This window comes from Chaetura pelagica, unplaced genomic scaffold (genome assembly GCF_000747805.2).
Source record: "Chaetura pelagica isolate M959 unplaced genomic scaffold, ChaPel_1.0 scaffold69, whole genome shotgun sequence".
NCBI lineage: Eukaryota > Metazoa > Chordata > Aves > Apodiformes > Apodidae > Chaetura > Chaetura pelagica.
The window spans coordinates 10,047,056-10,061,650 of record NW_009970724.1 but is presented as its reverse complement, the minus strand read 5'-3'; the positions used below and the strand labels follow the sequence as shown (position 1 = coordinate 10,061,650).

Here is a 14,595-nt window from a genome sequence, read left to right as displayed (position 1 = left end):
CCCCCCCTACCCCCGAGGGAGGGTTCAGCGCCACGTGGAGCCGCCATTTTAAGTCAAGTATGTCTGCTGACCTAAAGGGTATTTCATGTTCGTGTGAGGAAATACCTGGTCTTTCACAACTTCTGATAAAGAAGACATAGATAGAATTTAACTATTTTATAGTATAAAGGATTTGAAGGAAAGGGTCTGTGCTTTCCTGATTTGTGATTAGCCCAAGAAAGTCTAAAAGCTAAATCAGGGTTTCCAAATCAGATCAAAATATTTAGTGGCAAGTTGATTTATTGAATTATTGATAATCAAATTATTTTTGCCATCGTATTAATTTTGTATTAGTGATACAGAAATCAATGCACACCAAATGTCTTCTGGGTTTGATCCAAAGCACAGTGAATGGCCTAATGCTGTGAACAAGTAAAATTCTCATTAATTCTGCAGCACCCAGCCTTGTCAGATAGTGGCCACCACATCAAACAGTTCTAATACTGGACAGACAGCAAAAAGTGTCTGGACAGAGTGAAGAGATTACTTTGTATAAAAAAAGATGAAATATTTATAATTAGCTCAGTATGTGTCTGTTGGCATTATAGCATACCCTCAAAGCCCCTGACAGTTTTGAAAAAGTTATCTTTTGGCTCAAAATAGAATAACAAAATAATAAAATATAGTAGACCCCAAAATAGTTTTTATTTCAATAAGTCTAATTTTGAGACCCCCAAAGAAACCTAACTTCAGTTCCCTGAGGGTTAATAGAAGAACTGCATTTACCAGAGCTGCCAAATTCTACATTTAATAAAAATTAAATCTGTTTTTAGTAGAAGGAACAGCACAACCTGCATAATAAATTTATGCCTTTGGCACTGGATTTAGGCTCTTGAAAACAATTTCAAGAGCCTATTTACATACAACAGAAACCTGTAACCAAATTGAAAGTGCTGTTTAGGATTCATGGAGGAACCAAATACATACTCTGTCTCTGGCATAATTTGTCTTGAGGTTTATGAAGTAATTTTTTATCAGATTATAGTGTTTAAAGTAATTAAAGATACAATTTGCTATTTAATAAACAATGTGTTTTGTAACTTCATTAAGGATGCTGCCTTTAATTGTAATGGTCCAAAAGGTTGTCAGTGAACTGTACATTAACTGTAGAGATAATAATGATTTTATATGCTAATAATTTTTAAATGAATAACTCAAGTAGTTTTTCAACCACATGGGGAAAATAATTTATATTCCTAAAGCTTACTTTGTTATTAACCCCTTTACTTGGGGAGAGTGGATATCCCTGTATAAAATGTTCATTTATTTTACATTAGCACTAATACAAGCATGTAGGACCCACTGGTGTGAAAGGATTAAAAGCAGCAGCATTAGACAAGCATGAACATTTCAGAGAGAAATCCTTGTTAGAGAGACCTATTGGGACCATGTAACTTGATTTTCTATTTATTGATCAGATGCTTCTTGGTTTTTTTACCATTTGAAACTCCACTGGGAGAGAATCTTCCTGCTGTAGTACTACAAATACAGAAATATGCACCAAGACAACATTAAGAATTCATGTTCATTCCTTGGTGTGTCTGTGTGGCTGGACTAACATTAGTGTGGGTTGGATCCTGTGTCAGGGGAAGCATGTGCTCTCTTGGGAGTATTTATACCATTGCCTGCAGGGAATTTTAGGAATCTATTTTTAACTTTCTGAAACAATCCTCTCTCAGGACATGGCCATCTCCTAATGGACTCAACAGGAACATAGTTTCCTACCTTTGACACTTTGTCACAAAAATCAGGTGCTTAACATAATAAGTATAAATTTCCCATTTCATATTTTTTACTTAGCCACCAAAAGAATAAGCTTACGAGCAGGAGGGAGCTCCTCTGCATGCCTCTGCACCAACAAGCCAAGTGCCTGTTGATCTTCAGTGACAGTGTTTCACTTCATGTTCTTGATTGTTGGGCATTGAGAAAGCATTTGGCCTTTTTGAACTTCATGAGGTTGGCATAGGCCCACTCCTTAAGCCTGTCAGACTCCCTCTGGATGACATCCCTTCCCTCTAGCATGTCAACCTCAGAATAAGGTCGGGTCAAAGTATGACCTTGTTTAGTTATTTCCAGTATGTGGAAGTAGTCAGGGATAACTATATTATGGGTTTAATGTTTCTCAGCCCATCTACTTGTGAACAGGATATTTACATAAAACTCCTTGCTACCGCTGCTTCTAGGAGGGAAGGCAGATAAATATGTGCGTAATGATAAGGATAATTATGTGAAGTGGGTAAATGACCTTAGTGAGAAAGCTATTGACCCTCCAGCATGTCACAAGAATGTCATATGTGTTGCAGCATGCTCTGTACTAACACATAGCATGTGACAATCTGAGAAGATAAAGCCTCTGATGATGCACACTTATTATTCACCTGCAATTACAAAACAGTGTGCTATTTTCTCTTAATTGATAGTGAACGCTGGAATATGTTGAAAGTATGTCTTCAGAATATCGATTTAAAGTGAGTAAGAAAGTCTTCTCAAATGTTTTGATAGATGATTCATGGCACTGGAGCTGCTGTCAAGAAGCCAATATAGCCAAGCCTATAAATATGCAGTTACAAGAACTCTGGAAAGCTGCATTCTGGTAGTGTGACAGATTCAAAGAGCACCCTTTTTACCAGAGTAGATTTCTAAAGTTGCTTTCTTCCTGTTCTAAATTCAGATACCATTGTCTAATTAGACTCATTGTATGGCAAATTTGCCTTCTTTTAAATAAAATTATTTTGGGAGGTAAAAGAACAAAAACCATTAGAAACCTGAATGACTCTTTCTTTCCATAATAATTGTTTCTTTTTAACAGAGCAGAACTAGGCTTTATTATTTCTAGGGAATTTCTTTTTAGTAAACTATATGTGACACACTTCCAGAAGGAATTAATATTGGCAGTCTAACATCGGTCTAAATTACTTTAAACCAAGTAATCATAATGGAATGCCTGACCTCCACCCTACCTACAATGGCAGTGATGGATACAGCTCGAACAAATAGGTGTTACCTGATGGTATTTTAACAAAGCAAGCTTGCTTTAAGTCAGTGCATGTACATTTTCCTGTGTTTTGTATTGTGTTCTGAAGAGCCAAAATACACTGAGGATAATGAGAACGAATGATAGCTTAGATGTATTTTTTCCTTCAGCTGCTGGTTGTATTAAATCCTCAGCTCCTGTGCAGACCTACAAATCTATAACATCCGTTTCAGATGAATTTGGAAACAAGGGGCTGCATTCTTTTATTCTTGGTGCAGAGATTAAAATTGATCACGGGAGACACAAGAGAGCAGGTTGTAGTATCACAGCTCAATGTGGTTAACTGGGATAGTGCATGGCTTCTGTTCCACTTAACCGTGCACACACAGGTTACAAATGTTATTGATTGCAGGGGTCAGTGAAGGCTGGAGAGAGGTTATGTCGCTTGATGCTATTTGGTAATTTTTAAGGGACAAGAGCTATGAAGCCTTATAGCAGCTGGGACAGGTACAGTTTAAATCTGACAAATGGAGATTTATGTTTGTGTGAGCTGGCAAAGCCCTTCAGGTAGAAATAATAAATGGAAATTTGATAGGTTGTTTTATCATAGGTCAAATAATGTGCTGTAGAAGAAGGAGGAAAAAAAATTTAATTATTACCTTTTCATCAGAATGCACTGATGATAGGTTTTCAGTTGTAGATCTGTGCTGCAGAAAATGAATCATGTTTAGAAGTCCTTTTTTAAGGTATAATTTGAAAATATACATAGAGATGGTTTACCTGAAGTGATTTAAAAATGCAGCATAGGTGGAATGATATGGAAGTAGTTACTGAATAAGATTTATAGTATCTTTTTTGTTCTTCCAAATCAACAAAACAAGTGTAATAGTATTCTAAAAATTAAGATAAGACTATATAATGTGTTAACAAAAATCTGGGAAACATTTGTTTCCTATATTGAAATTTCAGGGAGTAGTAATTTTTCTGTTGCACTTGAAAGGCACTGCTGGTTTACACTGAAGACATATCTGGAAAAAACCAAAGGAGTGGGTGAATCCTTGTTATGTTTTAAAAACAGAAATAGCCAGAAAGTACTATATTCTGCAAGTGTTATTAAGCATGAGGGTTTTTTCCTGGATAAGTAAGATTTTAAAAGTATTTAATATAGATAAAGGGTGCAAAGCTGTGATTGATCCAGCCTATTGTGTTGTAGTCACCATACTCAAGTAGAATGGAAGCTATGGAAGTGGTATACAACAGATTAATTATAGTTTGAAATTTCTGTGATTCTTAACTGTTCTATTTATTAAAATCTGGGAAACAGTGTTATAAAAATCAGTGTCTATATTTGTAACACTTATCAGCTATTATATTATAATTTTATCAAAAGTACAGGATGTTTCTAGCTAGTACACACTGATGTTGTCTGAGCATACCTCACTGCAGCTTCCTTGCTGTACAGTGCCTGAGATATAACCAAAAAAGAATTATTCCAGAATATTAATGCCTTAATTATTCCTTATATATTTCCACAGGATTAATTTGATGCCTTTGAGAGATTTTTTCCAAGTGTTTCTTTGCAACAGTGTAGAGGTCTAGCGTTTCTTTTTCTTTGTGATGCCAACTAAGAATTTGTAGTTTTTTCTTTGTGAATGTTGTCTGTCAGATTTATTCTCATTTCATCCATTCCCTGCATATTTACCATATGTAGCTTCTATTCATCTGACTTTTAAAGATTTTTTTCCAATTTTTTAAAATAAAAAATTAATATGAAGAGATTTTTTTCTATGCTAAGAATTGATTTTCCCTTTGTAAATTTTCATTGGCTTTGATTACTCCCATATGACATAATAACTGCCTCTAAACTGGACATATTAGATGGATAAGTTATAGAGAATCTGCCTGGGGAAAGAGACTGTTTCTCTTGCAAACAGCTATTTTAATATTCTCTACTTTCTTTTCAGGAGTCTGTTACTCCCAATCTCTCCCTCCAGTTTTGCTTTTGCTTCTACGTATTCAGATTTTTATACTGTATATATATATAAAAAATCACTTTACTGTGACATTCTGAGATGATAGATTTTTTATGTCCTTCAAGTTTACTGATAAACAGCCTCTGAGGAGGTGCTGTTTTTGTGGCCATTTTGCTTCAGCACTGTTTACTGAACTAGAGAGAGAGCATTGGGGCCAGCATATCACACTGACAAATAGTATCTGGCTAGTGTCTGGAGGAAACACAGCCCTCCTGTGTCTTTCCTTTGGCATGTTACTGCTGGGAACATACTTGTAGAAGGAAGAGGAAAAGGAACAGACAACATTAGCATGTCAGATCTTAAACATCAGCATCACTGCTATTCCAGTTCAAGGATGCTTCTGAAGAATGACAGTTTATGCCAGTGGTGAGAAGTGACCAAATTCTGGTTAGGACTCAAAATCCAGTTCATCTATATTGTAAGCAGCATAAAGCAAGCTCTTTTCCTGAATGGAACGGTACATTTTTATGTTAGAGATGGATTTGACTGAGACTCCTAAATGCATTTTGCTACTGACCTTTTCAGATTTGTCGCCAGTATAATAAATGTTACCAAGATGACATAAGAAAGGTTTGCAGCCATATTCCACTTTATTTTTAACAGCAGATGTTTCTTCCGTTACACTGTATTACAATTTACAGAACTCTTATGTTCTACAAATCATGATTCATAGCAAACTGTTTCAGTGCTTTAAGTCCTGCAGTAAACAATATCAGGCAGAACAGAACCTGAGGGCAGGTGTGCAGACTTCTGCATTCATCCTTCTCTGTGATGTGGTTTACTTCATAGTAATCTTCACATTTTATCACATCCTTCTCCAGGACTACCATCTAACTTCCTAGCATCCTCAATTTGAGTATTACTTCAAATAGGGGCAACTTTAAATATAATTTTCCAACCTGAGAAGAAAGGTTAGAATTACTATCAGTTAATTAATTTAGGAAGCTGTCAAACCATAGCTTTGTCCAACCTAGTATCACTTCTAGTCTGTCCTTTAAAGAATTATGTTTTTAAAACACAGAGTGGTCTTGTATGCAGCTGTTTTGAGGTGTGCGTTCTAAGAGTACTTCTAGTGGATAAGTGTTCAAGTCAAAATGGGAGTTGAAGATCTTTATGGTGCTTAATTGAATACCCATATGTTGAGAGTTGCAAAATACCTACATAATTTCTTCAGAGCTTTGATTAATCATTTTGAAACACTGATGATTTTAACTAAAATACATTGCTATAGACATACTTCAGGGTGACCACAGTAATATTTGAAGTGTAGGTCCCATGTTGACCATATAACATTAAGAAGAGCAAGTAAGACTAGAGGTAGGCTGTGGAGGGTAGACAAAAGCCTTGAGAAAAGCTGGACTGGAGATGATATAACCAAATTAGGAGTGGACCCTGTAAATGATGGGGCTAATGAGTTATGGTTCACTTTCGGACATTTTGGTTACATTCAATGTCAATCTAATCTGATCATGGGATCAGTGAACGTTGTGAAGACAAAGCACAAGGCTGCAGTGTTATGTAGTCAAAACTCAAACATACAACATTGATTATATGGTCATAATTCTGCCTGTGATTCCCATCTGCAGTTTCTGATGCCTAAGTCTTGTGAAATTTCAGCTACATTTAAACTGGGATTGGATTATTTGCTTAAAGGAGAAATTGGATTATAAAAACAAATTTAGTTCTGGCTCATCTGACTACTTAATTCTTGTTATTTCAATACCATTCCCAAGAGCTCAGATCCTTGTCTCTGTTTCTAATTTAGCAACAAAGTAAGGTGTCAGACCCACAGGCTGCATTGCTTCCAAGTTTGGCTTCTTATTCTGATGTTTTTAAAAGACATTGTGGTGCGCACATAGTTCTTGTTGGTAGATGTGAAGGTTGTTCTTTCATATATGCTGTACAGTGTTCATTCTAACAGGAGGGTAAGAAAAGGCTAACCCAAGTGTCTTTTCTCCCTTGACTTTTCCTATGAACGAGACCTTTAGCCACCGTAGGGAATTACCCCTATAAAGCTTGCAAGTGTACCTGTTCCAAAGTAATCATTAATAAAAAACAGTAAAAAGAAGCAGTTATATTACAAAATAAATCTACTAGGCTTACAAAGAAAACAAATTTGAAAGAGCCACCTGCTGTGGAGATGAGGCAGTAATCTCGACAGCAGGAAATAAACAGAGAGAGGAAGAAAATACCAAAGCATGGACATTAAAAAAGTAATTAAAACACTTATCTCCATCAACATACATAGCAAACAACAACAACAAAAAATCAACCACCTAGAAAACATACTCTATTGAACCTCACAACAGGAAGTTAACAAAGCTGCCACCATAAAAAAAAATATCCAGCAAAAAGAGATCATTTAACACAAGCCTCAAAAGTATTTACTAATATGTTAATCACTAATGGACTGACTTTGAGAGAAGCTGAGCACCTGCAGAGCGTTTGCAACTTTACTGGGTGTTTAGTCTTTCAGAATCAAACGTTTAAAGATGTTGAGAGAGTAACTCTTTAGATACCAATGCCCTTTTGTTCTATTTGTGGTGAATGTCACAGCATGAATTGTAACAGTGTGTTTAATATGATCGGCTATGTAGCACTGCTTAGGTACCATATTTGGATAATGTATTTCAGTATAGTTCATATCTAAATTGTTGTGTAATTTGTTCCATGGACAGCACAGTTATCAGTATTTACATGAATTAATGTAACTTCTTATAATCAAATAGGTAAAGCATATGCCCCTGCACACAAATAGGTTCTATCATGTCTAGGGAAAACTGTAAATTTTATGGTTATGAGAATTTACTGTTTCGGTGTTATCTTTCAAGAAGATACTTTAATGTACTTAAAACTCATGGTCTAATTTATATAATTCATGGCTTGTGTGATAGAAAATAAAACAGCTTTAAATACATAGATTTTGATCTCCATTTTCCCAGAACAAAACAAAATAGACTTGTTGAAGAACAACAGAGCCTTCGGAAATATTGAAGGATGCTTATGTGCTTAGAATTTACAGCATGTTCTCTCTTCTCTGCCTTACACCTTTGTAATCTCACTCTAACCATATGGTACCTGTACCTGCAAAATGTCTGGGCAAGCCTGAAATGCTACCAGAAGTGTTACATCTGGTAATGCAAGGAACAAGTTGGAACACTTGGTGTGCAAAAGAGCAGGGAAATGGAGCAGAATGGTTAGTTTTCCATTAATTCAAAAGGGCCTTTTCAGAAGGGAAACTGGATTTAAAGATTTGCTTTTAGAGGGCAATTAGCTCTGTATCTAGTTTAGCACATCTATTTAAGAAAAACAAAACAAAACAACAACACAAAAAAACCCCAACAAACATATGAAAAGTATTAACAAAAGTAACTTATCAGACTTAGTTCCTTTCTAAAATTAAAATCAGTCTTTCTGCATCAGCCTCCAATGGGTTTTTGCTCAGGGCACATGAGTGGCCACAACTTTTTGATCCTATTTTTCAAGCTGGCCAAAGGTGAGGTATTGCTGGTGCAGAACCTGTGCTGCCACTTTATTGGGCTGGTCTACTTCTGCTGATTAGCAGGCTGGGTCGCAGCTTGTTTTGGCTTAGCCTCTCAGATATTATTTCAGGATACTTGTGTTGCTACCAGAGCAGATACACAGTTCTGTCCACATCCAGTTTCTTGTGAAATTCACATGTTTTTATTCTCATTCTCAGTAGATTCTGACAGTTCAAAGTTTTCTACCTGGTCCCAAGGACCCCACAGGCCTCTCTTCCTCAGCGGATCCCTGTTGTGGAGGCAGTGAAGGGCAGAACAAGTGTGTTTCCTGTAAATGTCATTCTTCAAAATATTGTTTAACCCTGGAACATGAGCAGGTTTTCACAGATATAGCAAAAGATGGAAAGACCTTCTATAAACATGGAGCACTACAGCACTAAATAGAAATTTAGAGAGTAGGGTGCCCTCTAAATTTCTGTAAGTGCTCCATATATATATGGCATATGTGACACAATATGAAAATTTAAATGGAAAAAATTGCCATAGATTGGTGTATGGGGTTTGATACTGGTTTTGATTTGCTGTTTTTAAAAGGTAGAAAAAAAAGATGTGCATAGCCAGTGAATTCAATTTTCTTTGTTTTCTTGTGAATTCAATTTGGAAAATTTTATAAAAATAATGTCATTTTGAAACAAAGTTAAAACGTTCATTATAAAAAATGTTGAAATAGAGTGTCTTGGATTTTTAAAAAATAGTTCTTGGTATATTCAAAGACTGATTGCATTCACCAGCCTAAATTTACTCTTTTACCTGAAAGTAAGGGGTAGGTAACTATTCAGTGAGTTCTCGTCTTGTAAACTTTATTCTGTCAGGACAGCAATAGCTAAGAATGCAAAGAGGTGGAATATTGCTTGAAAGATACTAGCCATTCATTCATTTACCTGATGCAAAATGTGCTATTATCACAACTAAATCAAAGCACACTTTCCAGCATTCGATGTGAGGAAAAAGAGAAACCCTCAATATTTGTGCTCTAGTAAGTTTTGTCCCCGTAGGCTACTGTATATTTACACTTCAACTTCAGCTCTTTTTTTTTTTTTTTTTCCTGAAGATTTGTTTTCAGCCAGCTGCCAGGGGAAACTGCATTTGACCCTTACCAAAGATGAGGGCATATTTTGTATGTCAGTTATTAAGACTGGCTGAGAGGTTCATTTAAAACTGCAAATCTACCCAAACTCATCAGATTTAAGTAATCCAAACATTCCTGTTCCTGGGGACTGGGATTTTTTATCAAAATAAGAAAGAGAGACATGCTGTGCCTCTACTCTCACTTTAGTTTTCCTTTCCAGACCAGGCTAATAGCTACAGTAATAGCAGCAGTATTTATTTCCTTTTCAGACCTAGCTGATGGATATGTCTCTGTGTCTTGATTTATTTGCTGCAGCAGCTGAGTGCCCTCGGTGCATTGCTCTGCATGCCAATCCCTTACATAGCGTATGCATCACTCTTGCATATTGCCTTGTGTATCTGACAAATTTACTCTAATCCTTCAGCGATTCATACTTCATCTGGACTAGGGAATTGTGAGAGGATCTAAATCCTATCTCTTTAAAAAGAGATGATGGACTTCACACCACCAGTTAAGAAAATTAACGTGCATCTGTATTGTGAGAAACATGAGTACAAGATCTTGATAGGAAGCAGGTGTTGTTTTCTCTAATATACATATATACATATGAATGTATGTATTTATATGTATGTATAAAATATATAAAATTGGGAGGTTGAAGTCTGTGTTTTCCAAAGCTGCCCTTTATAGTGCGTAATGACTTTGGGAAGTATGTGGTATGGTCAGACATGGAAGAGACACCACTGAGGTATAGCCCACTGGAGAAGGGGTTGTGGGGATCAAATGAAGGAAAAAAGGAAAGAGGGTTTCATACTCACAGTGATGCTTACTGAGAGGTAGCTGGAGCATCTGGAGATTGAAAGGCAGAACCTGGGAAACCAGAGAATCAGGAAGAGTGATGAATTGCTTCTACATTATACCTGACCCAGATTGGGACTGTCTAGATTAGCTTTTGCAAAGCTGAACTAGATCTGTCATGCAAGCTGTTATTTTCATGATGTTTCTACTTACTCTATTCTTAGTAAATGTCATTTTCCACAACCCATGAGGCTTCATTGTGTGGTTTGGTTATCAGTTGTTTCAGAAGCATCCGTGACTTCAGCAGGTAAAGGGACTGAGGCTTCAGGAAGTCCAGGGGTTTAGCTGCAGAAGGTGAGGAGCTGGGTGTAGCCCTCTGCTTGTGTACAGGTGTACAGAGTCCATCCAAACAACATCAGTGAAATTGTTTTACTGAGCTGCCTCCTCTTGATTGCCCTTCAGAATAATTGTTCTTCAGTGCAGAAGGAAAGAATTTTTATCACTAGATTTCGCTGTAGGTTATTTAAAGACAGGAGACCTGGAACAGTGAAAGGTTGTTTCAGGACAAGAAATCCCAAATAATAAATAAAAAAACCCCTTTAGATGGTGTGCAGGTGAATTTGGTGAGCAGAGAACTGACTTCCGTTGGCTTCAGCCTAATACCTAGGGGAAAGGCCTCTTGTTTTTCTCAGCATTTTTTCTTGGGTGGCTCCTGGCTATTTTGTGCTAATGTGCGAATTGCCTTTTGCTAAAGGATCTGTCTGATTTACCTTCAAAGGGTATTTATCTTGGTTCATTATTTTGACCTAAATTGTGTCTTTCATAGATGTCTGGGGTTTTTTTTAATTTTATTTTTTCTCTGAAAGTATTTGCTCAAAACAACACTTTTCCTCTACAGCTGCTTTTTGTCAAATATTCTCTCTCCTGAGAGGCTGTTGGCTATTTATCAATATTTGATCTGTCTGTAAAGCATACTTCTGTGGGATGGCTGTTTATTATGAAATGGTGTCTCTCTAAAGTGGATCTTATTAGTTCTTGATCTCTTTCTCTGTTTGTTTGCCTCTTTCTTAGCTAGCCTAGTGGCTTTAAGAAGTACTCAGTCTCTGTTTTAACAAAGTTAAATGCCATCATTATAATGGCAAGTACTGAACAGCAAAAGGGGATATATCAGAATCCACTACAACTGCCAGCAGATGCTTAGCAAAGAGCTTGAAGCTATGCCAAGTGTCTCTGGGTATACAAGAAAAGTTCCCTACATTTCCTTCAAATGTAAATACTGCAATATTGGTTTTAATGGAGTTTTCAGCTAAATTAAAACATAAAGCAAACAGCATAAAGTGCCATGTATCCTGGTTGCTTCTTAGACTTTTTTTTGTTGTTGTATCAACTAGGCTAAACATTATTGAATCCGATGCAGTTTTAGTCCAACTTTGATTTTAGTCACACTGAACTAATGATGAACCTGAACCATGAACACTGCAATATTCCCCTAATTCTACTTTTTCTTCAGCTTATGGGAGCTAAATTACTGATGCTGGTAGAGACAAAATAAATTTTGTTACATGATAAAAGCAGCAAAAATAAGTGGAAAAACTGTTTATGAGGGCTTCTCCTTGTTTTTGAGTGGAGATAGATGTTAGGTAGAAAGGAAATAAAAAAGGTAGAAAGGTAGAAAAGAAAGCCAATGGCATCCTGGCTTGTATTAGAATGTATCAGATACCTCAATAGAAATAGTTGTATTGTTTTGTTGTTTGCCTGTAGACAGTCACTGAGAGCTGTTTCTGATCTACTCTTCTTGCCACAGGTTATTTTGCAATACATAATAGAGGAAAACTTATGCAGTTTTAAAGTAATTTATTTGATACATCTTGCTTATTGTGCTTTCAATAGCACTAAGCATTTATAGCAGCCCTTCAAGATCTCCTATGTTTATTCTTCATTAGCTGATATTCCAGTCTATCCAGGAAGTACAGCATTCAGAGGTCTGGAAATTCAATACATGTTAGTATTTTTTAACCTTCTTTTTCTCAATATCCAGCTATAGATCAGTGATGTTTTGAAAGTCTGGTGTTCAACAACTGAGTCAGGATTTATTTTTCTTTATAGATAGAGATCAAGAAAGTTCTCAATAATGTAAGATATTTGAAATGTGAAAATTTCAGGGTGTTTTTTTTTAATTCACTTTTTGGCATGTAAGCCTTTTGAATTCACTGAGAGCATGTTTTCATTTTCCTCACTGAAACTGTTTAAATTAAAAATACATACTTTAAAAAAAAATTGTATCATAATGACTTCATTCAGGGATCTAGAGGCTTCAGAAATTTTTGTCTTATTGGGTGACTCATGAAAAAAATCCTGAGCTTTCTTATGACTGAGTCCTGATTTTATACAATGAGACAAATTTTTGGTGTTTGGAACAGCACTCCTCAGAGTGCAACCCTACTTTCTTCTTGATGCTAACATGGTGTTACTGGGGGTTTCCAGCCAGTATGTCTCAAAGAGCATTAGTCTGCTGCCACCCATGCCTGAGAATGGAGGGAATACAGATTGCTTTGCATGCTCCAATTCTGCGTGCTTGTTCTGAGGACTCCTTGGTCCTAGTGTGTTTTCTTAGAAAAACTGCTGATATTTACTTTGTTTCAGTATGTAATTATTAATTAGCATACTTTCATAATATTGTGGGTTTTTAGATGTAAATATGGAAGTTGAGGCCCTGTTGAAAATACCCTGATAGATGATTGCAATTGCATGAAAAAAAAGAACTTTAATCTCCATGTCAATTAGGCTGGGATTTTGTGCTACCCAAATGTTCATACAGCAACAATAAAATATTAGTTGATAATTGGAAGATGGTTTTTGTTGCTTTCTTTTAATTGAAAGGTATTTGTTGCTGTTACTGGTTTTGAGGTGTGTCCCCATCTGTATCCTACGGCTTCTGTATAAATGTGTGCTATTAATAATGGTAAATAAGTGTCAGCCAATAAGGACTTCAGGGTTTAGAGAAAATTAAGAATGGCAAAAAATGATGGCATACAAATACTGACTGATAAGACAGATCTACAGCATTGCCGTTTGTCCTCTTCCCCTCATTGTTTAAGCTGTTTATTATTGCCTCATTTGTATTACCTGCAGAGTAGCTGTATTGAAAAATGCCTCAAAACAAAGGCAACAAAACCATTTCACAGCAGCAAGAATTGTAAATGTGTGCAGGTAAAGCAATACAAGAAAAGCTTATGAGATTCTTCTCTCCTCAGTAGCTTCTCTACCTTTGCACCCTGTGTACCCTGTTCTCCCTAAAACTTTCCTCTGCATTAGATTTGGTGTGAGCTATAACACAGGTTATCCAACAGCCTTATTATCAAGTGCAAGTACTATTAAAAGATTACCAGTTTTTTAATCTACAGACCATAAACATGGAGCTACAGTCATTGTGATGCTCTTTTAGAAAAATCTGAGGATTTGTAAAAGTGCTTGTATTGAGGATGTTTTTGAGAATGCATATATATATAAATATATTGATTGTTAAAATTTCCCTTGTAATTCCGATGTGCCTTAAAATTCCTGTTTTAGGTTTGCCGGAACCAAACAGAGACAGTATATTCCAAGGGCTACGAATGGATCAAGGATTCTACACCTCTAAAGACTTCCTACCTTTGGTAGCAGCAGCAAGTAAACCAGGTTTGAGATATTACACTTTTGTTGCAGTCATGTTCCGTAAGTCATTAGCAGTTATTGATATGTCGAAGTGGACAGTTGGTTACACAGCAGCACATGTGATTATGAAGTACCTCCCAGAGAATAGGTCTGGGGCAAGGTTTTCTCTCAGTGAGTTGCAGCCTCAGGAGTGTGGTCAGGAAAGTCAGTCCTGGGGACTTAAAGCAATTAGTTATGTAAAAATCTAAGCACATGGCAAATCATTACCTCTAATAAGTTACATTTGTTATTTTGAATTATATTCAAAAGGTCACAAGCGTCCAATTTGTATAAATTATATTGATGTAAATAGTGTATATAAGATGGTCTTGAAAAAATCTGATATTAAAGAAATTGTTGCTGACCCATAGAAGGGCCTGCTTTGTATATTGCTGATAAGTTATTTTACCTGAACAAAAATCATGTGCTGTGTGTTTTACCCACACG

At 36.2% G+C, this 14,595-nt stretch overlaps 1 protein-coding gene across 1 annotated transcript in view; it reads left to right on the top strand.

The window, feature by feature from the left end:
- The window catches only part of DPYD (dihydropyrimidine dehydrogenase), a 308,687-nt gene that overhangs the window by 118,038 nt on the left and 176,054 nt on the right, over positions 1–14,595 (top strand). Inside the window, exon 9 of the mRNA XM_010006772.1 lies at positions 14,026–14,133. Within this exon, the coding sequence (XP_010005074.1) occupies positions 14,026–14,133 (108 nt within the window). The remainder of the gene's footprint in view (positions 1–14,025; positions 14,134–14,595) is intronic.